The sequence below is a fragment of the Emys orbicularis genome, chromosome 1, assembly GCF_028017835.1.
Source record: "Emys orbicularis isolate rEmyOrb1 chromosome 1, rEmyOrb1.hap1, whole genome shotgun sequence".
Classification (NCBI taxonomy): Eukaryota; Metazoa; Chordata; order Testudines; family Emydidae; genus Emys; species Emys orbicularis.
Genome location: NC_088683.1, coordinates 99,544,122 through 99,569,192, shown reverse-complemented (window position 1 = coordinate 99,569,192; position 25,071 = coordinate 99,544,122). Strand labels below are relative to the sequence as shown.

The following is a 25,071-nucleotide window of genomic DNA, read 5'->3' as shown; positions in this document are numbered from 1 at the left end:
CCCTTGTCCCATAGCATGAGAGGGTCACTCAATAAGAGTAACAGCTGGTAACATTCGGGGGAGGGGAGAGAAGAAATAGATTTCTCGTGCACATAGGGCCAGGAAGTAATTTCCCTATGCAGAGTGTTGCACTCTTGACCAGGTGCATTGTGGGCAGGAGTTTGTTTACCTCTGAAGCATCAGGTTTTGGCCACTGAAGCAGGATAACAGATGTGAGAGACCAATGGCCTAATCTGCCGTTTCCAGTTTGCTCACAGTGCTCCCATGATCCCCCAGTCGGGGGCAGTGGTTTGATCAGCATGTTGAGGTTCCACCTGGGCAGCTACACACTCAGCAATAAACCCCAGGGCAGCATTTCCCCTTTCTCTGACCCATGCAGAGCTTCCACTTCCACTTCTCCAGGGTCAGCAGTTCTCTCTTACCTGGAAGTAGCTCTGGAGCAGCTGGCTCTTGCCGGGATTTGGAATCTTTTCCTCCCATTTTTTCTTCTTGCTGTAACAAGACAGAGTTTGCAGGGTCACTTCTCCTAGGGGGAGGCTACACCTGACACACAGCCTTACTCTGGGCCCCCTTGTCAACCCAGAGGTCCTGAAACTCCATGGCCCAGCACTCAAGCTGCAGCCCTGGCATATCCCCAGCTGGATTAAGCCCTAGATCAAGGATAGGGGTGTGCCCATACAGCACCTCACCTTTGTTTCTCTGTCCCTCCCTGCACTCACTTTACCAATGTGTCTGGCGAATCTCCCACTCCCAGTGCAAACTTACCTGAGTAAGCCTCTATAACCACACCAGCCAAATGCTATCAGCATGATGGTGAAGGCTGGGACCAGCAGTGGGAGGATCAGTGGTGAAGAGACTGAGACAGATAAATGAGAGATTTCAGAGTGGTAGCCGTGTTAGTCTGTATCAGCAAAAACAACAAGGAGTCCTTGTGGCACTTTAGAGACTAACAAATTGATTTAGTTTCTGTAGTGACCCATCCACTCCCAGTCTCTAGTTGGGCCTAATTTGATGGTGTCTAGTTTGCAAATTAATTGCAGTTCTGCAGTTTCTCGTTGGAGTCTGTTTTTGAAGTTTTTGTTGTTGAAGAATTGCCACTTTTAAATCTGTTATTGAGTGACCAGGGAGATTGAAGTGTTCTCCTATTGGTTTTTGAATGTTATAATTCCTGATGTCAGATTTGCGTCCATTTATGGGACTGGATGGGTCATTACAGAAACTAAACTACAAGAACATTGCAGATATCAACAAAAAAAGAAAAACACCCAGTCATTAGAATTGCCAGGAGACTTGCAGTTAAGCGTGAATTTACAAGAAACACACATATTTGATTCTGTACAGTCACAATTAAGGCCTATTCCTTCACCTCTCCTGTTTGTACAGGTTCAGGAAGCCAGTCGGAGACCAGGAACCGCACCATGAGAACCTAGTGATCAATCACACAGTCTGAATTCCAAATGCTGAACAACACACCCATGAAGCATCGCTTCTCTGAATGACCAGTGAAAACCCTGTAGGATCTAACAGATTTGCTTAAAATCAGTTGCAAAGAGCCCATCTTTTTCTTATTTCACAGACATGAAAATGTTGTTCAGAATGAACCGTTTAACCAGCTCCAGCCCTCCACTTAGATCCATGAACTTCTCTCACTGGCCTCCAGCCCCATTTTCAGCCTGACCATGTCCAGTGGGATCCAGTCTGCCTGGTTCCTCTTAAAGGTAGTAACGTGGACACCTCAAAGACTGCAGTGCAGAGATACAATGTGTAGGCGAAGATTACAGTCATGTGGCCCTCCTCCCTAATTTTCCTGGGAATCATGGAACTAAACCCTCTGTACGACACTCTGACAATGTAGGCAGTTCATCCTTGTGGAAGCCCCTTTGTCTCCTCACCTAGTGCATCCACTTCCAACCCCTGATTTTCATACTGTTTTCTTGTTCCCATGGAAAATGGCAGGCCCAGGCTTCCATTCAGATAAGCCAATTATACCCATGCTCTGTGAACTGAAGCATGCAGCTAGGTACCAAGGAGACCCTGGTCAGGCTCTTTGCTTAATTAACTGTATGAAACCCCGGTTCCCCTGAACCCCCAGCTAAGGGACCTGTTTCTCTAGGGAGGGAACTGACCCTCTCCCCCAAAGTCCCAAGCCCGTAGTCCAGCTGGGATGTACCACTCTGTTTCCCAGGTGCACTCCTCACTCCACTCGCTCCAGGACCCCTTGTAGCCATCCGAGTGCACCCTCGCCCGCATTTTCCCCCTATAGTGTGTGGAGGGCTCCAGCATCTGCAGGGTGATGATGCGGGGAGGCTTGTCATTGCTGATGTTTACAATCTGGGCATTCTGGGAAGAGAAAAGGAGAAGAGATGGAGGAGGGGTGAGGAACTCTCTGTCCCATCCACCCACCTCCCTGGCAGAGTCCTGGGCTCCCAGCAGTACCATCACCTACCTCCAAAGAGTCACCAGTCTTCCAATACAAGAATTCATATCTCTGGCCTATATGGTCATAGCTTAGGATCTGTTTTGTCCATCTCAGCTCATACTCCTGGTCTTTCGTCTTTATCACTGTCACGTTGACAGGCGCAAGCGGCTTGACTAGAACACAAACAACGCGTTAGGAACATGCATCCATCTCCCAGCTTATCTTCCTGCCCATTCCCTTTCCCACTCTGGGTTGTGGGCAGGACTAAGGATATGCGGGTGCGAAACTTGTTGCCTGAGCAGACTAGCACCAAGGTCTGCTAATAGCAGTGCCCCCCTCTGACACATCTCATCTCCACACGCCCATTCTGTGCCTCCTCGCAGCAGTGCTCTGTCGGTGCCAGTCAGGAGCTCCAGTGCTGGGAGCTTCCTTTACCAGCCCTCTGTCCCACCCACACATCACTGTCTAGTTCTTTTGTTAACCATTCCACCTCTGCCAACCCAAGCATTTCCTAAGCTGGAGGAGAAACCCCCAGATAACCCTGGGCAGAGGATGCAAATGGGCTCTCACTGTTTTGGGTGGCTTCTATCAGTTTCTCCTACTTCTTGGGCCGGACAGTTATGAGGTACTGGCTCAGCCTGCTGGGGTTGGTGACATTGATCTCACAGCTGTGGAGCAGGTAGTGGCTGCCAGGCAATTCCTCCTCATGGACTGGAGAGCATTCTGTCTCTCTGGGGAAGAGAGCAGCCAGGCCTGAGTGAGCAGAAGGGATGATCTGATACAGGAGGACAGGCATACGTTGCCATGGGCAGGTCACTTACTCTGATGCTGGTGGGGTTCTGTAGAAGAGCGTGAACAAGACAGAGCTGGTGACCTCTCTCCTCACTTCCCAGCTGCACATTAGCCGATCAACCTCATTGAAGAGGCAGCTAAGGTTCTTGGGCTGAGCCTCATCCCCTAGTGAAGAGCCAGTGGTTAGTGTAGCTCTGGGAGGGGCAGGGTTGGGAGGGAGGGAGAGGACAGGGGAGAGGATTGTGACCATTGAGGGAGGAAGGGAAAACGTTTACTTTCGGGGTTCTCTAAGGCAGTCCAGAGCATTATGCTGGTCCATTCATCCAATGGATACAATCCACATATTGCGAGAGACAGAGAGACTGGCCTCTCCTGAGCCCATATCCCAAAACCCACTATCTCCACTGGCACTTGTTGGCCCTTTTATTGAGAGGCCGGATACTGAGCACACCTAGAAGGGCCCCCTCAAGGCGAGGGGTTTCAGGTGCAATGGCAGGGGAAGTGTGCGTAAGGAGCCTGTACTGCCCCTACCAGTGCTGCACTGGGACTGGTGCCATGCTCCTGTGCCGTGCAACTAACCAGAGTGCTGCAGTCTCTGTGGCTACTGCTCTGCTACCTGTCAGTGACACCAAATTCACTTCAAATAAGAGAACACCAGTGAAACTGGACCATTTTCATCAAATTCCAGAGATTCTCCAACGTCATCAGCTCAGCCCCCAAATCCTCTGGATGCGAAGCACAATATCCCTCTGCTGCCAGCATCTCATCACGTTCCTCCTTTCCCCCACGGCCCCTCGGCCTCCTGAATTACCTTCCTGGGACTTCCAGGACACGGCAGTGCTCCATTCGCCGGACTGCCCAGACCAACCAGCGCCCCGGCTCGGCTTGGATCGCACACGAGCTACATAGGTGCTGCCTGGCACAAGGGCATCACAACTCAGCAGGCAATGGGAGGATTTTGCGACTGACAGCGAGGAAGATTTCTGTCAGTGGGGATGAGATAGCGAGAGGTGAGGGAAGTTGGAGGGTGAGTGAGAGAGAGAGAGACTTGTCAGAGAGGTGGGTGGAGGACCCTTTTCTTGGGTAATTCAGCTCAGCCAAGCACAGCCAGCGCTGTGATCCCCGGGTAAGGTGGAGCCAGATGCTCCTTGTGCAGAGCTCATTGCTCTTATACCACGCAGGCTGCTTTTTACTTGCTAGATCTCTGGTCTTGACCAGCCAAGGCCATGGCTGGACGGCACAGGGTTTGTAAGATGCACACACAGCTAGCTGCAGCATGCACGGACCCACCGTCTGGGCCATTCAGGTTTCAGAAGATTGGCTGGGTTCAGCGGCAGCCAAGCGGGTTTCAGAGGATTGCAAAGGTTTGTCTTCTGCCCTCTAAAAGGTGCAACCAAGAACAGCACATGCCAATGCCTAAGCACATCTCATGCCTACCTCCCAGGATTCCCACTCTTGCTTGTAGGTCATGTCAAGCTCCAGTTCATTGGGCAGCCGGTGTCTTCTCTTTCTCCCTCCAGCTGCTTCCCAGGCTGCTTCTGTGACATTGATCCAACGCTTCTGAGGTGGGAGGGTCTGGACTGGAAATGGGAAGGGACAACATGGGCTGTGGTTATTAGTAGATGGGGAGAGGGCAGAGGGCCTTTCTAAGTCTTATTTCCATAAGGAAGGACCCAGATCTGCCTAACATCAGGCTTTTGTGGGATTTCTCAGGACTGAAAAAAAAAAAAGAAAGGGGAAAAAAAAAAAAAAAGAAAACTAAGGCTTGTTTGGACTTGGCAGTGAAAGAAATGAAGTTGCCAAGGCCTTATGGAAAATAGCGATGAACAGAACAGAAGGAGAATAGGGAGGTGAGTGTTGTCAGGTAGACCCATAGCAGCCAGCATTCATTTTAAGGTGGAGACATATTACTGTGTAGTTTTCTGAGTGAAAAGGTTTGTTTGACATCAGTTTTTTTCCTAATGGCAGAGAAACCCAGCTAGAACAAGGGTGTGGGTCAGCTGGGAGGAATACATCCGGCTTTTCCATTGTAGGCAGGTAAGGAAGGAATCTATTTATCTATCTGGAATCTTGTAAGTGAGGAGCTGTTAAACAGGTGTCACAATGGAAATGGAAACTCAGTTCCTAGCAGAATTATAGCTGACATGCAGAAGTAAGGTGAAGGGTTGGGGACAGGGTGGATACAAATCAATTTTTTTTTAATTAAAATTATTTTTTTATTTAAATCTTTTTTTAGTTTTAATTAAATACAGCCTTTTTGTTGTCTGGTCACCCTAAAATCAAGATAGTGGACCTGACTATTTTTCATCTCTGCTGTTTGGACTCTGACAAGGGCTGGAGCTAAGAAACAAAAGCAGAAGTTCCTAGGGTCAACCTGGGATTAGCCCTAAAAGACATTCAGTGCTGATAGATTACTACATCTCTGTCACCTTTCGAAAGGCTATATTTAGTTGCAAAACAACTTGTGTTAATGGTTACCAACCAATGAAAATCAACATCCTGTGGTGGTGTACCCTATAAGGCTTCATGGGAATAATTACAATTATTTTTTATTTAAATCATTTTTTTTAGTTTTAATTAAATACAGCTTCTTTTTTTTTAAAAAGCCTATTTAAAATTAAATGTGAAATTATGACAACTATCTTAAAGCCTAAACTTACCATAATCTATTATAATTATTTTAATCAATTACAATAATAATATTAAGCAATACATATTTGCTGCCAAGTTTTAAAGACTGTGAGACTGTAAACTGGTGGAAGTCACTGGCTAAGCTCCTGGATTCAGAATTTGTTACAGTGCTAAAAGCAGCTTTTGACAGCAGTAACCTCTTCTGTTGGTGCTAAGAGAATATTGTCTTCATTTCTGTTTATTCAACTAGTTCAGTTCATTCCACATTAAGAAACCAATTGGAGTTGAAAAAGCAGGAAAGCTTGTTTTGCTCTTCCAATCTCTGTATAAAAACTAGGTGTGAGAGGACGAGATCTACTAGTTTTAAAATCTTGAAGAATGTGGTGATCCGAAACAATGAATTAAAGTCACTTACTACTTCCGTTGTTTAACAATTCTGTTAATTTTAAATGCAAAACATGTTTTGACAAACTTTTTTTTCTTATGTATCCAGCACACATAAAGTAGTTGTATTTAACTAATTATACAAAAAGAACAGGAATACTTGTGGCACCTTAGAGACTAACAAATTTATTTGAGCATAAGCTTTCGTGGGCTGTGTGGGCTGTAGCCCACGAAAGCTTATGCTCAAATAAATTTGTTTGGGCTGGTCTACACTGGGGGAGGCGATGTAAGATACGCAACTTCAGCTACGGGAATAGCGTAGCTGAAGTCGACGTATCTTATTTCGACTTACCTCCCGTCCTCACGGCGCGGGATCGACGGCCGCGGCTCCCCCGTCGACTTCGCTACCGGAGTCGACGGGAGCGTGTTCGGGGATCAATATATCGCGTCTAGATGAGACGTGATATATCGATCCCTGATAGATTGATCACTACCCGCCAATCCGGCGGGTAGTCTGGACGTACCCTAAGTCTCTAAGGTGCCACAAGTACTCCTGTTCTTTTTGCGGATACAGACTAACACGGCTGCTACGCTGTAACTAATTATAGTAATCATAATAAAAATTAAGATGCTGTTTTTGTGCCTTTTTAATTGAATCTGAATTTCTATCCAAATTGAGCTTGATATCAATCACAAGTAAAAATTTAACGTAACCTAGTAAATAAGAAATGTATCATTCACCTTTTTGTAACATAATACAAAAAGTAAGTAGGAATCTGAATAAACATATGTTAGGCTATAAAAATGCGTTTAAAAAGTGTAAAGATATTGTGATGCTGGTAAACCAGCTGCCAGCTCCTGTAAAGTCTGTAAGCATCAGCTGAGCACTGACAAATTCATAGCTGGAAACTACTATGTTAGTAGTGTTCAAGATAGGTATTAGACAGAAGGCCTTGTCCCATCGGTTTGAATGCTGTAAGAGGGAAATCAAGATAGTGGGCATGAAGATTTATCTTCTCTACTGTTTGGACTGTGACAAGGGCTGGAGCTAAGAAACAAAACCAGAAGTCCCTAGGGTCAACCTGGGATTAGCCCTAAAAGACATTCAGTGCTGATAGATCACTACATCTCTGTCACCTTTTGAAAGGTTATATTTAGTTGCAAAGCAACATGTGTTAATGGTTACCAACCAACGAAAATCAACATCTCTTTAGAAAAATAACTAAAAATGTACAAACACAAAACAAAATTAAAATCGAGGATTTAAATCAAGGTTTACTGCTTAGTGATTTCAATCATGATTAAAATTTAAATGGTTTTGATTTAACCCAGTCCACTCTGGGGATCAGGATTCTTGGATAGGGTTGGGGGACCTGCGCAGAAGAAGAAGTATTCATGTGAGAGGATCAAAAATAATCCTGGAGAGAAGAGAGTGGTGGGTGTCTTTCCCTTACCATTCTGGAAGAGGCTGACGTTCAGCTCAGCCTGCAGCAACCGATCAGGTTTGAAACTGTAATTGTCGTTCACCCGAAGTCCAAAATGGATGCTGTTCCCGTGGCAGCTCCAGCAGACACAGGAGTCCTGGCAGATCGGCAACTCCTTGCCTCCCTGAGGCTCACATGGGATCTGTGTGCTTCTCCTATGTGCAGAGAAAAAGGGTGAGGAGGAGCTGATTTAGATACAGATAGAAAATCCCAAATTAGGCTCCTGAAATCTTCCCCACATTTATTCTATTCTACTCAATATAAGTTCTTATACTGCACTCATTGCTGTAGTATCCGAGCACCTTCCAGTAAAGCTTTAAGAAATGTGAATATGTGTCTGCTAGTTATTGTGTTGCCCTAGCTTCAGGGGAGAACATATACACATGTTGCTCTGAATTTATATTATATTTATATTAGAGAAGGCTGGTCAAAAAAATGAGCCTTGCAGTTGGTACGGAAGGTGGTGAGCCAGAGGCGATGCATAGGGGGTCATGCGGGGTCATGTGTCCCCCAACATTTCTGGGTCCCATGGCAACAAAGAAGAGCCAGGGGGAAGTTTGGGAGTGGGGAACCATCCCTCTCTCTTCTGCTGATGAATGAACCTCAACCCAGCTGTACTCTAATGCCTCTTTCTCCACACCAGGTGCAGTAAACTAACAGGCCCTGCCATCACTCACACCTGGGATCCCCCAGAAAAATCAAGGGAGAGTGATAGAAAAGGTAATGGACTGAAGGTAAAAAATCCATTGCAATCGACATACTACATTGACTATGGTGAGAGATTGTGCCACACACTCTCAAAGAAACTGAGGAACCACCTGATCACCATCCTGTACAGCAGACAGGAGAAGATCAAGAATGAGCTCTCAAAACTGGACACTCTCATACAAAACCAACCTTCCACACAAACTTCCACGTGGCTGGACTTTACAAAAATGAGACAAGCCATTTACAACATACACGTCACTTCTCTACAAAGGAAAAAGAACAGTAAACTATCTTAACTCCTACATGTCACAGGGGGCTACAACAGTGGTGCCCTTAACTCACCCAACAATATTGTTAATCTATCCAACCACACACTTAGCCCGGCGGAAGAATCTGTCCTATCTTGGGGACTCTCTTTCTGCCCCACCACCCCCACGAATATGATACAGTTCTGCAGTGATCTGGAAACCTACTTTCGTCGTCTCCGACTCAAGGAATATTTTCAACATACCACTGAACAGTGCACTGACCCACAGGAACCCTCCTACCAACACTACAAGAAGAAGAATTCTGCGTGGACTCCTCCTAACAGTTGAAATGACAGACTGGACTTCTACATAGAGTGCTTCCGCAGACGTGCACAGGCTGAAAGTGAACAAACAGCATTGCTTGCCCTGTACAGAATGCAACGCCACCCACAGCCTCAGAAACAACTCTGACATTATAATCAAAAGGGCTCACAAAGGAGGTGCTGTAGTCATAATGAACAGGTCAGATTATGAACAGGAGGCTGCCAGGCAACTCTCCAACACCACATTCTACAGGCCATTATCCTTCGATCCTACTGAGGGTTACCAAAAGAAACTACACCATCTGCTCAAGAAACTCCCTACTATAGCACAGAAACAAATCTACACGGACACACTCCTAGAGCCCTGACCAGGGGTATTCTATCTGCTACCCAAGATCAATAAACCTGGAAATCCTGGACGCCCCATCATCTCAGGCATCGGCACTCTTACAGCAGGATTATCTGGCTATTTGGACTCTCTCCTCAGACCCTACGCTACCAGCACTTCTAGCTATCTTCGAGACACCACCGACTTCCTGAGGAAACTACAATGCATTGGTGATCTTCCTGAAAACACCATCCTGGCCACCATGGACGTAGAATCTCTTTACACCAATATTCCACATGAGATGGACTACAAGCTGTCAAGAACAATATCCCCGATGAGGCCACGGCACACCTGGTGGCTGAGCTTTGTGACTTTATCCTCACCCACAACCATTTCAGATTTGGAGACAACTTATACCTTCAAGTCAGTGGCACTGCTATGGGTACCCGCGTGGCCCCACAGTATGCCAACATTTTTATGGCTGACTTAGAACAACGCTTCCTCAGCTCTCGTCCCCTAGCGCCTCTCCTCTACTTGCGCTACACTGATGACATCTTCATCATATGGGCCCATGGGAAGGAAGCCCTTGAAGAATTCCACCTGGATTTCAACAATTTCCACTCCACCATCAGCCTCAGCCTGGACCAGTCCACACAAGAGATCCACTTCCTGGACACTACAGTGCAAATAAGTGATGGTCACATAAACACCACCCTATCCCGTAAACCTACTGACCGCTATACTTGCCTACATGCCTCCAGCTTCAATCCAGGACACATCACACGATCCATTGTCTACAGCCAAGCCCTAAGATACAACCAAATTTGCTCCAATCACTCAGACAGAGACAAACACCTACAAGATCTTTATCAAGTATTCTTAAAACTACAATACCCACCTGGGGAAGTGAGGAAACAGATTGACAGAGCGAGATGGGTACCCAGAAGTCACCTACTACAGGACAGGCCCAATAAGGAAAATAACAGAACACCACTGGCCATCACATACAGCCCCCAGCTAAAACCTCTCCAGCACATCATCAACGATCTACAACCTATTCTGGAAAACGATCCCTCACTCTCTTAGAGCTTGGGAGGCAGGCCAGTCCTCACTTACAGACAGCCCCCCAACCTGAAGCAAATACTCACCAGCAACTACACACCACACCACAGAAACACTAACCCAGGAACCAATCCCTGTAACAAACCCCATTGCTTACTCTGTCTCCATGTCTACTCTAGCGACACCATCAGAGGTCCCAACCACATGAGCCACACCATCAGGGACTCATTCACCTGCACATCTACTAATGTGATATATGCCATCATGTGCCAGCAATGCCCCTCTGCCATGTACATTGGCCAAACCAGACAGTCTCTACGTAAAAGAATAAATGGACACAAATCGGTCATCAGTAATGATAACATGCAAAAGCCAGTAGGAGAACACTTCAATCTCCCTGGACATGTTATAACAGATTTAAAAGTAGCCATACTTGAACAAAAAAACTTCAAAAACAGACTTCAAAGAGAACTAATATTCATTTGCAAATTTAACATAATTAATTTGGGCTTGAATAGGGACTGAGAGTGGCTGGCTCACTACAAAAGCAACTTTCCCTCTCCTGGTATTGACACCACCTCATCAATTATTGGGAGTGGACTACATCCACCCTGATTGAATTGGCCCTGTCAACACTGGTTCTCCACTTGTAAGGTAACTCCCTTCTCTTCATGTGTAAGTATAATAATGCCTGCATCTGTAATTTTCACTCCACGCATCTGAAGAAGTGGGTTTTTTACCCACGAAAGCTTATGCACAAATAAATCTGTTAGTCTTTAAGGTGCCACTGGACTCCTCATTGTTTTTGTGGATACAGACTAACACGTCTACCCCCTGATACTTGAAAAGGTAATGAAAATAAACTGAGTAACGCATCTTCCTGTATCTCCCCATCCTCCCAATGCAGACCTAAAAGTGTCTCCAACTTCCACCCCCCAGCAGGGCCAGCACAGGTGTCCACGTGCTCCTCAAAGCATAGCTGTCAGCTCAGATCCCTTTTCCTCCTCCCATTCCCACCTCTTAGGTTCAGCAGCCACAGGCCTCTTGAGTCCTTCTGCAGCAGAGCAGGGGTCAGGCACTTACTCGCCTATATTGTCCTCATGGTGAAGAGTCACATTGAGGAAGCGACGTGCCGCTGTGCACTCCTGCCACATGCAGGTGGTCCGGGAGGTGTAGTCATTGTAGCAGCGCCGGCTCTGCATCAGGAGGCTCTCTGCAGGGGGAAGGAAAGCACAATGCTGCGGGTGGGTCATAGAGAGGGGCAGTGAGGAATAATGGGATGTGCACACCGGTGCCAGGGTGGGAAGGGCAAAGATGGGGGAACGAGGCGCGAATGGGTAAACTCTCCTGGGAGTCCCTCGCATGTCAGTTAGCTCACGTGTCAGGGATGTCATGGACAAAAACCTCTCGCTCACTGATGCTCACAATCCAGAGGCTGGAGAAGAGAGGTTTACTTACCAGGAGCTGTGGTAATGAGAGAATCGTCCCTGTGCATTCACAGTCTGGCCAACTTGTGTGAATCTATTATGAGTCTCGGGCTACTGAGTATTTTTCTTAAAGTCCCAACATCTGCATTGAGGTTATTACCCGAGAATCTCACTTTTCATGTACGAAAAGTAAGTGTCTGACCTACACGGCTGGGAAGAGAAGCTTGAAGGATGAGCCCTAAATACGCCAACACCAAACCAACCCCCCTCCAGCTGTATTCTCATTCAAATCTCATGATATTTAAGTCACTCTCAGGATTTTTTAGACCTGACCCTCGATTTCTGAACGCTGCGGGTTGGCAGTTCTGATTTGCATTGTGGGAGTCGCCCCGGTGGTGAGCACACAGAACCCTCGTTGAAAGCTGCCTCCAGGGGGGTGCATGATCGTTCTCACAGTGTCATTGGTCAGACGACCTCTTCTGCATACAGGAGTGTTCCCACCAACCACCTCCATTCCTTCTCCTGAACCACACAGTTCTGATGCCCAAGGCCAGCTATGGTGCTGCAGGTGCTGTAGTGGAGTGAGATCTTATCCATGCAGGAACCTGCATTTTCCCAAAGGTGGGGGGCAGGGATAGCTCAGTGATTTGAGCATTGGCCTACTAAACCCAGGGTTGTAAGCTCAATCCTTGAGGGGACCACTTAGGAATCTGGGGCAAAATCAGTACTTGGTCCTGCCTAGTGAAGGCAGGGGGCTGGACTCAATGACCTTTCAAGGTCCCTTCCAGTTCTAGGAGATAGGATATCTCCATTAATTTAATTTAATAGCCCTATGCACCTCTTAACCAGGGCCGGTGCAACCCATTAGGCAACCTAGGCGGTCGCCTAGGGCGCTAGCATTTGGGGGGCGGCATTTTCTTCGGCGGCGACCGCAGCGGCCGGATCTTCGGCCGCCCCGGTTGTCATCGGCATTTTGGTGAAGGGAGCTGGGGCAGGGGGCGCGGGGCGGGCCGCCTGCAGCAAGTAAGGGGGGAGGCCGCATGCAGGGGAACCGCTCCCCGCCCCAGCTCACTTCTGCTCCGCCTCCTCCCCTGAGCACGCCGCCCCGCTCTGCTTCTCTCCCTCCCAGGCTTGCGGCACCAAACAGCTAATTGGCGCCGCAAGCCTGGGAGGTGGGAGAAGTGGAGCGGCGACGGCATGCTCGGGCAGGAGGCAGATCAGAGGTGAGCTGGAGTGGGGAGCTGCCGCACGGCTACCCGGGCGGGGGGGGGGGAGCTGCCACGGGCGGGGAGCCTCAGGGCAGAGGAGGGGTGGGGAGCTGCTGCAGGGCTCGGGGAGGGGGCAGAGCAGAGGTGAGCTGGGGTGGGGAGCTGCCGCATGGCTCCCCGGGAGGGGGGAGCTGCCACAGGGGGGAGCGCCTCAGGGTGGGGGGAGTGGGGAGCTGCCGCGGGGGGGGGGCGCCTCAGGGCAGGGGGTGGATGGGGAGCTGCCACAGGGCTCGGGGAGGGTGCAAGGTGGAAGTTTCGCCTAGGGCGTGAAACATCCTTGCACCGGCCCTGCTCTTAACCCACGGAGAATGTGTCTATTTCGAGAGGTTTTACTTGACATCTTTCCCAGAGAGCTACAAATGTCTGTTTGGCTTTCCAACACAATGTCTAAGGTGTGCATATGGGTTTCCTTGGGAGGGGAATGGGATCTAGGGAAGAATATAATGGATAGACTGTTTGTGATGGAAATGAGATACTGCCTTGTATTTAGCTGTGACACTCTGAGTCCCTTTCCCAGCCCTGAAGAAGAGCTCTGTGTCGCTCAAGAGCTTGTCTCTCTCCCCAACAGAAGTTGGTCCCATGAAAGATATTACTTCACCCACCTTGTCTCTCTAACTCCCTTAGGCATGAAATTCATAGACTCATAGACTCATAGACTTTAAGGTCAGAAGGGACCAATATGGTCATCTAGTCTGACCTCCCGCATGATGCAGGCCACAAAAGCTGACCCACCCACTTTCCCTTAACTCAGCTGTTGAAGTCTCCAGATCGTGATTTAAAGACTTCAAGTCGCAGGGAATCCTCCAGCTTGCGACCCCTGCCCTATGCTGCGGAGGAAGGCAAAAAACCTCCAGGGCCTCTGCCAATCTACCCTGGAGGAAAATTCCTTCCCGACCCCAAATATGGCGATCAGTAGAACCCCGAGCATACAGGCAAGATTCTCCAGCCGGACCCTCATTTTACCAGCGATGGCATGTTATTGCCTAATTGACTAAAATCACGTTATCCCATCAAACCATTCCCTCCATAAACTTATCTAGCCTAATCTTGAAGCCAGAGAGGTCTTTCGCCCCCACCGTTTCCCTCGGAAGGCTGTTCCAAAATTTCACCCCTCTGACGGTTAGAAACCTTCGTCTAATTTCAAGCCTAAACTTCCCCACGGCCAGTTTATATCCATTCGTTCTCGTGTCCACATTAGTACTGAGCTGAAATAATTCCTCTCCCTCCTTGGTATTTATCCCTTTGATATATTTAAAGAGAGCAATCATATCCCCCCTCAGCCTTCTTTTGGTTAGGCTAAACAAACCGAGCTCCTCGAGTCTCCTTTCATAGGAAAGGTTTTCCATTCCTCGGATCATCCTAGTGGCCCTTCTCTGTACCCGTTCCAGTTTGAGTTCATCCTTTTTAAACATCGGAGACCAGAACTGCACACAGTACTCCAAATGAGGTCTCACCAGCGCCTTGTATAACGGAAGCAGCACCTCCTTGTCCCTACTAGAAATACCTCGCCTAATGCATCCCAAGATCGCATTAGCTTTTTTCACAGCCACGTCACATTGCCGACTCATAGTCATCCTGCGGTCAACCAGGACTCCGAGGTCCTTCTCCTCCTCCGTTACTTCCAACCAATGCGTCCCCAGCTTATAACTAAAATTCTTGTTAGTCATCCCTAAATGCATCACCTTACACTTCTCACTATTAAATCTCATCCTATTACTATTACTCCAATTTACAAGGTCATCCAAGTCTCCCTGCAGAATATCCCGATCCTTCTCCGAATTGGCAATACCTCCCAACTTTGTGTCATCCGCAAACTTTATCAGTCCACTCCTACATTCGGTTCCGAGGTCAGTAATGAATAGATTAAATAAAATCGGACCCAAAACCGAACCTTGAGGAACCCCACTGGTGACCTCCCTCCAACCTGACAGTTCACCTTTCAGTACTACCCGCTGCAGTCTCCCCTTTAACCAGTTCTTTATCCACCTCTGGATTTTTATATCGATCCCCATCTTTTCCAATTTAACCAATAATTCCTCATGCGGTACAGTATCAAACGCTTTACTAAAATCGAGGTATATTAGATCCACCGCATTTCCTTTATCTAGAAGGTCTGTTACTTTCTCAAAGAAGGAGATCAGGTTGGTTTGTCACGATCTGCCTTTCGTAAACCCATGTTGTAATTTGTCCCAATTGCCATTCACCTCAAGGTCCTTAACTACTTTCTCCTTCAAAATTTTTTCCAAGACCTTGCATACTACAGAAGTTAAACTAACAGGCCTGTAGTTACCCGGGTCACTTTTTTTCCCCTTCTTGAAAATAGGAACCACATTAGCTATTTTCCAGTCCAACGGTACCACCCCCGAGTTTACAGATTCATTAAAAATTATCGCTAAGGGGCTTGCAATTTCTTGCGCCAGTTCCTTCAATATTCTAGGATGAAGATCATCCGGTCCGCCCGATTTAGTCCCGTTTAGCTGGTCAAGTTTGGCTTCCACCTCTGATACTGTAATGTCAATCCCCCCTCCTTTATTCCCCTCTGTCCTGCTCCCTCTATTCCTAAACCCTTCATTAGCCTTATTAAAGACCGATGCAAAATATTCATTTAGATATTGTGCCATGCCTAGATTATCCTTAATCTCCACTCCATCTACATTCTTCAGCGGTCCCACTTCCTCTTTCTTTGTTTTCTTCCTATTTATATGGCTATAAAACCTCTTACTATTGGATTTAATTCCCCTCGCAAGGTCCAACTCTACACGGCTTTTGGCCTTTCTCACTGCATCCCTACATGCTCTGACCTCAATAAGGTAGGTTTCCTTGCTGATCCCTCCCCTCTTCCATTCTTTGTACGCTTTCTGTTTTTTCTTAATCGCCCCTTTGAGACGCCCGCTCATCCAGCTAGGTCTAAATCTCCTGCCTACTAACCGTTTTCCCTTTCTCGGGATACAGGCCTCGGACAGCTCGTGCAACTTCAGCTTGAAATAATCCCAGGCGTCATCTGCCTTTAGATCCCTAAGTATGTTAGCCCAATCCACTTCCCTAAGTAGTTGCCTTAATTTATTAAAGTTGGCCTTTTTGAAATTGTAAACCTTAGTCACAGTTTTATTTCTGTTAATCCTTCCATTTAGTTTAAACCGAATTAGCTCATGGTCACTCGAGCCAAGGTTGTCCCCTACAACTATTTCCTCAACGAGGTCCTCACTACTCACCAGCACCAAATCTAAAATGGCATCCCCCCTCGTTGGTTCAGTTACTACTTGATGAAGGAATTCATCTGCTAGCACGTCTAGGAACATCTGAGCCCTATTATTGTTACTAGCATTTGTTCCCCAATCTATATCTGGGAAGTTAAAGTCCCCCATGATTACACAGTTCTTATTAGTTTTTACTTCCCTAAAAACATTAAATAGTTCTCTGTCCGCATCCAGGCTAGATCCTGGCGGTCTATAGCACACCCCAAGCACTATCTCAAGGGAGGCTCTAGTAGTTCTTTTACCCAGTGTAATTATTGCCCATACAGACTCCGTCTTATCCATTCCATCACTTATTATTTCTTTACATTTTAGCTCATTATTGACATACAATGCCACTCCCCCACCTTTACCTTTTTTCCGGTCATTCCTAAACAGCACATACCCTTCCATACCTGTACTCCAGTCATGACTACCGTTCCACCACGTTTCGGTTATTCCTACGATATCAGGTTTCATTTTTTGGACCAGGAGCTCCAGTTCCTCCATTTTGTTACCTAGGCTTCTCGCATTGGTGTATAAACATCTTACTGTATGCTGTCTATCCTTTCTCCCATTAGTTATGCAATTTGGTACGGTGTGCAAAATTCAACTGGGGCCTCACAATCATTTTGTCTTTGTGGATTGCTGGATAGGGTGGATGGAGATTATTGCTTGTAGTTCACTGGCCCTCCCAGCAGAGGCTATGGCAAATCGAAAGGCAGTTTTAAGAGACTTAAGGGAGGCATTTTTCAGTGACTCAGAGGATGGACCAATCAGTTTTGTTAGAATGAGATTTAAGTCCCGGGAAAAGTAGGTTCCCTAACGGGAATGTGGGGGATGAGAGAAACATTGATAAGGCCTTTTAAAAATCTAGTAAATGGAATGGGAAAATATAGTTCTCCCTTCCCCCTGCTGATGGGGAATAGAGATAGGTGCTTGGTTCATTATCTGAGAGGTGCAGATGGTTTGGGGACCTCACATGCAGCAGATAATCTAGAATTGCTGGAATTCCAGTTTCAGATGCAATCAGTTCCTTATTAGTGGCCCAGGAGGGAAATCTTTTCCCTTCTGGTGTGTAAAATTTCCAGGTAGCCGCCACCCTTGATTGGAGTAGAATTGTCTGTGCTGTCTGTGAGCAGGGCTAAAGCTGGGTCACACGCAGAATTCCCATTTTATGGGACAGTTCAACATTACAAAATTGGTTTTCCTTCTAAACTGAAACAAAACCGAAGGCTGTTAAATTACTCAGACAATGGAAATTCTGAAGAGTTTGTTTTGCACGTGGAGCATCAGAAAAATTTCAAAATTTCATTTCAAAACAAACTTTTCATTTAGAAACTTATTTCGTTTTGTCACTGTTGTATTGTTTTTATTACTGTTACATTATTTCAGGAGGTGTCGCTAGCAGTAATACACTATGTGACGTCATATGATGTCAAGCCATGTGACAAAATACCTCTAAGGCCCAAGTGAAGGACTCGGCAATGAAGAGGGTTGTCCTGGTTTGAGGATGGGAGTTGGACCTGAGAATGGATCACATAGCTGAAGAGCCTCGGAGGCAGGGGCGGCTCTAGGCACCAGCAAAGCAAGCACGTGCTTGGGGCAGCCCATTTGCAGGGGCGGCAGGGATCCAGTATGGGAGCTGAGAACCAACAGGGGGCCCTGGGAGCTGTAGTTCCTTGGTTAGCTCCCTGCCTATAGAGCCAGCCCTGGAGCAGGGAAAGAACTACATTTCCCAGCATTCCCTTGGCCACTACCAACAGGAAAGAGGGGGAGGGAGTGAGGTAGCTGAGACCTCATGCTGCAGCCTGCTGTGAATGAAAAGCTGCACTGTGAGTAGGGATACCATATTTTAACATTCAAAAAATAGGACACTCCACGGGGAGGGAGGGTAGCCCCACCCTGCCACCATCCACTCCCTCCGACTGCCCCCCACAGAAACCCCAACCCATCCAACCCCCGCTGCTCACCCCCTCCCGGAACCCCTGCCCCTAACTGCCCCCCAGGACCCCACCCCCTAGCTAAGTGCCGCTGCTCCTTGTCCCCTGATTGCCCCCTCCTGGGACCCCTGCCCCTAACTGCCCCTTGGGACCCCATCTAAGCTTCCCTTCTCCTTGTCCTGAACTGCCCCCTCCTGAGACCCCCCCCCAGCTTCCGCCCTAGGACCCCACCCCCTACCTGTCCCCTGACAAATCCCCGGGACTCCCATGCCTATCCAACCGCTGCCTGTCCCCTGACTGCCCCCCCACCCCCTGACCCATCTAGCCCCCCTTTTTCCCTGCCCCTGACTGCCCCCTCCGAACCTCCGCCCCATCCAGCCCCCCAGCCCCCTTACCGTGCCACTCAGACCAGCGTGTCTGGCTCCGCGCAGCGCCAGACACACTGCTGCATACATGCTGCCGTGCTCCCCCGCAGAGCCACAGCCTCCTTCCCCCCCACCCCCCCCAGCCCCTGCCTTCCAGATTTGAACACCTCAAAATTCAGGAGTGCTCAAGCTCAGTTTGGGCAGCTGTTACTTCATTTCTCCCAAATCAAATATACTGATCCACTGTAACTTGCTGTAAAAAAAGTAGGATAAAATTGAGCAAGAAATGCTTCCCAGTGGTTATTAGGACTGGAATTGCTATTTTCAACAGTCATTGCCTTTTTGTTTGTTTGTTTGTTTGTTTAAAAGGAAGACAGTGATATTGCATTGGCAAATTCCCCATAGAAAGAAAGAGTGGAACAAAAGAATAATAAAGGCACCTCAACTTTTCCTCATTTATGTAGGACAGTCTTATAATATGCATCCAGATATCCTCCAATCACACAAGCTGAAAATTGTTCCACTTTACTGCAGTTCTGTAACCATATGGGAACCAATCCTGTCTGTGTTCTGTGCACATCTAAAATTCCTGCTGAATGACCTGCCGTGGGAGCGAGTTACCAGTGACCCAGGGCTGCGGCGGAAGGAGGGTGCAGGTGCGGGGGAGGAGAGAGCCCAGGGCTGGGGCGGCAGGAGGTGTGTGTGGGGGGCAATGGTGGGGAGGAATGAGGGAGCCCAGAGCTGGGGCGGCAGGGTGTATGGGTGGGGGGGGGAGAACCCAGGGCTGGGGCAGCAGGGGGGTGCGGCGAGGAGCCCAGGGCTGGGACGGGGGGGCAGCCAAAAGTTTTTTTGCTTGGGGCGGCAAAAAACCTAGAGCCGGCCCTGCTTGGAGGTCAGATAGGCTTGGAGACTTGGGTGTCTTTCCCTGAGGGTATGAGGAGTGAAAGCCCTGCCAATAGCACATTGGGCTGGGGAGTGTGATTGTCCCAGCACAGCAGACAGCAGACATGCACATTTACCTCTGGAAAGAGAGATGTGCATGAGGCACCTCCTCTGAAACCCATTTTAGGGTCTGTACAGGGTCTGAGTTTGGTGCAGAGCTGGGGCAACAGGGGCTCAGAGAGAACATTGAGGAATTTGGAGAAATTCCTCCCTTTCTAAGGTTCACTGAACTAGAACAAAGCAACAAACAACTTGATCTAACTGTGCACAGATGGGAGATTAAACCTAGAAACAGGAGCAGTCAATGGACATGACAGAGGGTTTCAAGGTTCCCTCCCCACTCTGAACTTTAGGGTACAGATGTGGGTACCTGCATGAAAGACCTCCTAAGCTTATTTTTACCAGCTTAGGTTAATTTTAAGCTGCCACCACCAAGTCTTCCAAATATTTAGGGAGAGACACTTGGAACTCTGCCTTTCCCCAAATATCTTTCAAGTCTTTAACCCCCCTTTTCCTGGGCAGATTTGAGAATAATTACCCCCCCAAGTCCATACACCCCTTTTCCTGGGTAGGCTCGAGAGAATCCCCTCACCAATTAGTCCTGATGAACACAGATTTAAATCCTTGGATCTTAAAACAATGAAAAATCAATCAGGTTCTTAAAAGAAGAATTTTATTAAAAGAAAAGGTAAAAATCATCTCTGTAAAATCGGGATGGAAAATAACTTTACAGGGTAATCAGATTCAAAGAGCCCAGAGGAACCCCCTCTAGCCTTAGGTTCAAAGTTACAGGAAACAGAGGTAAATTCTGTAGCAAAAGGAACATTTACAAGTTGAGAAAACAACGATAAAACTAACATGCCTTGCCTGGCTGTTACTTACAAGTTTGAAATATGAGAGACTTGTGCAGAAAGATTTGGAGAACATGGATTGACGTCCGGTCCCTCTAAGTCCCAAGAGCAAACACACCCAAAACCAAAGAGCACACAAACAAAAGCCTCCCGCCCCCCAAGATTTGAAAGTATCTTGTCCTCTTATTGGTCGTTTGGGTCAGGTGTCAGCCAGGTTACCTGAGCTTCTTAACCCTTTATAGCTAAAAGGATTTTGGTGCCTCTGGCCAGGAGGGATTTTATAGTATTGTATACAGGAGGGTTGTTACCCTTCCCTTTCTAGTTATGACAGAGGGTCCTGTTTGTTATCCGCAGTGGTAAAGAAGGAACTAAGGCAGTTCAGAGAGATGGACACCCCTAGACGTGGGCCTTTGACATTGTCACTGGTGACTTGCTCTGTCTCCCTGCCCCTCACATATTCCCCCCTCCTCTCTGTCTCTCTTTCACACACACCTCACAGAGTCATCCTCCCATTTGTCCACACCTCCAAATGGATATTCGTTCACTTACACTCCCACATGAATTTACATGTCATTCTATCCCTCCACTCTCCTTCAGGGGTCTGTCTATCCCTGCAATGCACCTCCAGTTCATCCACCTACTCACCAGCCAGCTTGCTTACACATTTGCCCAATAGCCCACCTGTCCATCCATCCATCTACTCACTCTCCTGCTCTTCCATCCATCCATCCATCCATCCATCCACTTCTCCATCCATCCATCCATCCATCCATCCATTTCTCCATTCATCCATGCACCCTCCCATCTGTAAGTCCATCCACATTTCCATCCACTTACCATACCACCCATTCACATAAACAATCGCCCTCTTGCCTGTCAGTCTAGTCACCAACATACTCCTCTGGAATGGCAGAGGGAGCAGTCGAGCAGAGGAAAGGGGGAAAGTAGGAAAGGGAACGGAGAAGAGTAAAGGGACTGGAAGGAGGGGAGGGAAGATGATAAAACGGGCAGGGGGGAAAGAAGAGGAAAAGAAACTGAAACTCACCTCGAGATTCCCCGACCCTGAAAGCCCAGCACAGAGCCAGCAGAGCACTGCAGAACGCCTTCATGTTCACGCCAGCCTGCGCCCACCAGCTCAGTCCTGCCCCCTGTGCTCTGGGCTGGTCGCCGGCCTGGGGTTCTTGCAATCACACTTGTTAACTCCTTCTTTGTCACCTGTTGAATGTGGAAGCCAAGCTCTGACGGTCAGGTGGTTGGGACCTTCTGTGAGACAGAAAACCTCCCCTCCCTGCAGTGAGGGGACCTTTCACTGATCCATCAAGGCCACAAGGGACCATTAGGTCACCTAGTCAGACCTCCTGTAGGACACAGGATGGAAAATAAAATTTACTTTGCAGGACCCATACATTGCAGAGCAAGGTCACCATCTCCTTACCGGGGTGTTGCTGAATGCCCAGAGAACTGAGAGCCAATTGTGCTCTATTTGACTAACATAAGCATTGTCCCCATTAACCTCATCAGCAAGAAACAGTCCTAGGCTGTGGAAAGAAGGGAATTCAGTCTCCATGTTCATTTGTTCCCCGGGCTTCCCCCGAACACACAGCCACACAACCACACTTCCCCCATTGGTTCCCAAGCCTAACCTGGAGACACACCATCCTACCCTACCTTACCCCATCTCCACCATTTAAATACACCTCTCTCCTCTTGGAGTGAGATGGGTTTCAGTCTTCATGTTCCTTCAGTTCCAGGCTTCTCCTGCATCTGCTTCTCCTCCAGTGAGACCGCAGTTGAGAATCTCTTTGAAGTGATTCCAACTGGCAGTTTGCAGCCAGTGCCCCGGGAATTGCTTTGGGACCCAATCCACAGGCATAATCCCAAAGGAGATTTACCGTCTCCTTTTGTGGGATCTAGCATTGAATTCGGTGGTGCAACAACCATAGGCCAAAATCTTCACTGGTGTAACCCAACTGAAGTTAAAGGAGTTGCACCACTGGAGAATGTGCCCCCATATTATTGTTTTCTAAAGAGCATGACAGCCCCACCCCGCCTTGGGCACAGCCACAGAGCCAAGCCTCTGTGCTCTGGGGATGTCTGTTCTGTGGCTTTTCCCCACTGTGGGGGAGCATGGAGAAGAGGATCCATCCAAAACAACCCCCAGCTTCCTAAATGCCATTTCCTTTGATAGAATATGGCCTGCTAGACAAGTGAACATTCACCACAGAGAAGAGATCCTACTGTGACTAATGGCTCCAGAGCTCATGAGCCCTTGTCTGTCCGGGGACAGGCTCTCTTTGCCACGTACCCTTCCCCCAGTAAAGGCAGAGTTTCCTCACCTGAGCCAAGAGCAGCCGGTGGGACAGCCGCCTCACAGCAGGTGGATCGCTGACCCTCTCAGTTCTCACTCCCTGGCAGCTGGAGAGTCTTTACACATACAGGAATCAGCAATGAGCATGGCTGTCCAAGTCTGGCATGGATCCCCATGGGAAATAATGAAATTGGGGTATCCCCTATACCTGTTGTCCTCTGAACTTCAGCTTCCACACCCCTATATGCCTCCTTTCAAGGAGCAGATACAGCCCTGAACGCCGTGGAACTGAAGTGTGAGACTCAGACTCTGAACTTCCTATTTTTGGTGTTTTCACACCCACCTGATCCCTGCCAGAGATGCAGTTCTTAAAAGCTGGGAGGGGGAGGAAATATCTCATTTCATTGTGACCTTTCACTGATTCTTATTAACTGGTTTGGAGGAATCAGGACACGTTGATTTCTAGGAATCAAGAGTAATACGTGCTAACAGAGGCTGGCCTTTGCTTCCCATCTCCTTGCCCCCATACCCAGTCAGACACTTGCGAAGAAGAGAGAAGGAAAAGGGAAGTAGCGCTAGCAAGAGGAGTTCTGTATTTATCTCCCGCCCACCCCGCTGTAGCTTACCATAAGACTGTAAGATTTTGGGGGCAGTGATTGCTTTTCACTACATGTGTGTGCAGCACTTTGTCCCCTGGGCTCTCAGTGACTTCAATCAGCTTTGGATCAATAGTAACTCACTACCACTTATTTCCCTCCCTTCTAAAATTTGCAGACAGTGTCACCTACTCCTCTTTAGTGTGTGTCCATCTGGGGTGACAACGTCACTGTTGTCTGCGACCATTGTCTTCTATCACAGATAGGCGCAGTGCCATTTTCACAAAGTGGTTGCAGCTCCCAGGCCCCCAAATTATACTGATTTTTTCATTTTGCCTTATTTGTCTCTATGCTTCTCCAGTCCCCAGTGATTTCGACATCAATTTCTAGCAGTGGAGGGATTCTTGGTTTTAGTTTCCTGTTTAACAAACTAGCAGCTGGTGACAGCCTATGCTTCAGTGGTGCCATTCTGTGATTAAACAGTTCTAAGTAGGATCAAAGTCTGGCTCTGCAGCCTTTTTCTATAGGCACTTTATTATTTTGACTCACTTTGCCATTGGATTGGGGATAATAAGGAGGCAGTCAGCTGCCAAATCCCCCTACTTTATTGCAGACTACTTAAACTCATGCCCACTAAACTTGGCATATGGATGTATAATACTGTCAGATACATCCATGTCGAGCAAAAATGGAGTTGAAATGCACAATCACCTGTTTGGCTGTAGTATCTTCTTGTAAGGCTGTCTCAGGGATGTGATAATAATAGTCTAGGACAAGTGGATAGTGTCCCCCCCCCCGCCTATAGAAACATATCTATGCTTTCCTCATGGGTCCAGCTCTCAGTGTGCATCTCAGTAGCAGGGATCTGCATGGGCAATATACTCCAAGAATGCGATGTACAGGTAAGTGCACTCTTTTCTGTGTGGAAGCAGGACAGGAAAACAGGATGCAGTCGTAAACCGTGAGTTTATCATGTAAATGTTGGTTATTTCCCCCAGGCACTGTTTGACTTTCCTAGAATCAGTACACTGGAGCTGACTTCAAGAAGGGAAACTTGATCTATCCATGCAGCAGGATCAACAAAGACTAGAGGTGAGACTGAATTTGGATCACAAAGCTGTCGGGGTGCATAAGCCATTAGCCTACTAGGGACTAAGCCTCCATCTCCAAATTGCAGGGTTCTTACTTTCTGGGCTGTGTTTGGATTTCAGGTTTTCTCTTCTCTGGCATTTGGGTTTCACTTCTACTCCTTCCCTGTCATACCATCTGGATTCTGTAGAAATGAGTAGCACGCTCAAGGGCCACAGAAAGCAGAAGGAAACTCCTGTTTAAATGTGATTAGATTGCTTTTGTTTACGTGGCTTGGTAGGTACTGTACTTCATCCACTCACACCACCCTATCTAAAAGGGGACTTGGGCAGTACCGCAAGATTGCGAGAACAGGCTGGGGGTGCATGCAAGCTGATTGCTGATATGGTATCTCTGCTCTGTGAAAGAGAACAGCCTCTGAGGGGAGGTGTCTGATTTGTGTATATGAGACACTGCCCCAGTCCTTCTGCAGCTGACTACCCCATCCAGCACTCCTGTTACAGGGATGGCATGAGGTCACTTCCATTGAACTCATCTCCTTATGTGATCATCGTCACAGATCCAGTCAAGCACCTCCTCTTAGCTGCCCTCCAGATTGGTGTGAGGGGAATCCAAGCCTTTGAATCTCTGGCTGTTAAGCCTCCCTGAGACCGAATGGAGTCCAAGCGCG

At 47.8% G+C, this 25,071-nt stretch overlaps 1 protein-coding gene across 1 annotated transcript; it reads right to left on the bottom strand.

Moving 5' to 3' along the window:
- Positions 1-404: 404 nt before the first annotated feature.
- On the bottom strand, positions 405-21,517 carry LOC135879638 (cytokine receptor common subunit beta-like). The gene is given in 11 exon segments (XM_065405724.1): positions 405-492; positions 766-860; positions 2,173-2,340; positions 2,447-2,592; positions 2,990-3,150; positions 3,241-3,376; positions 4,023-4,194; positions 4,649-4,791; positions 7,681-7,895; positions 11,463-11,592; positions 21,454-21,517. Coding segments are annotated over 11 exon segments (1,518 nt in total).
- Positions 21,518-25,071: the final 3,554 nt, after the last annotated feature.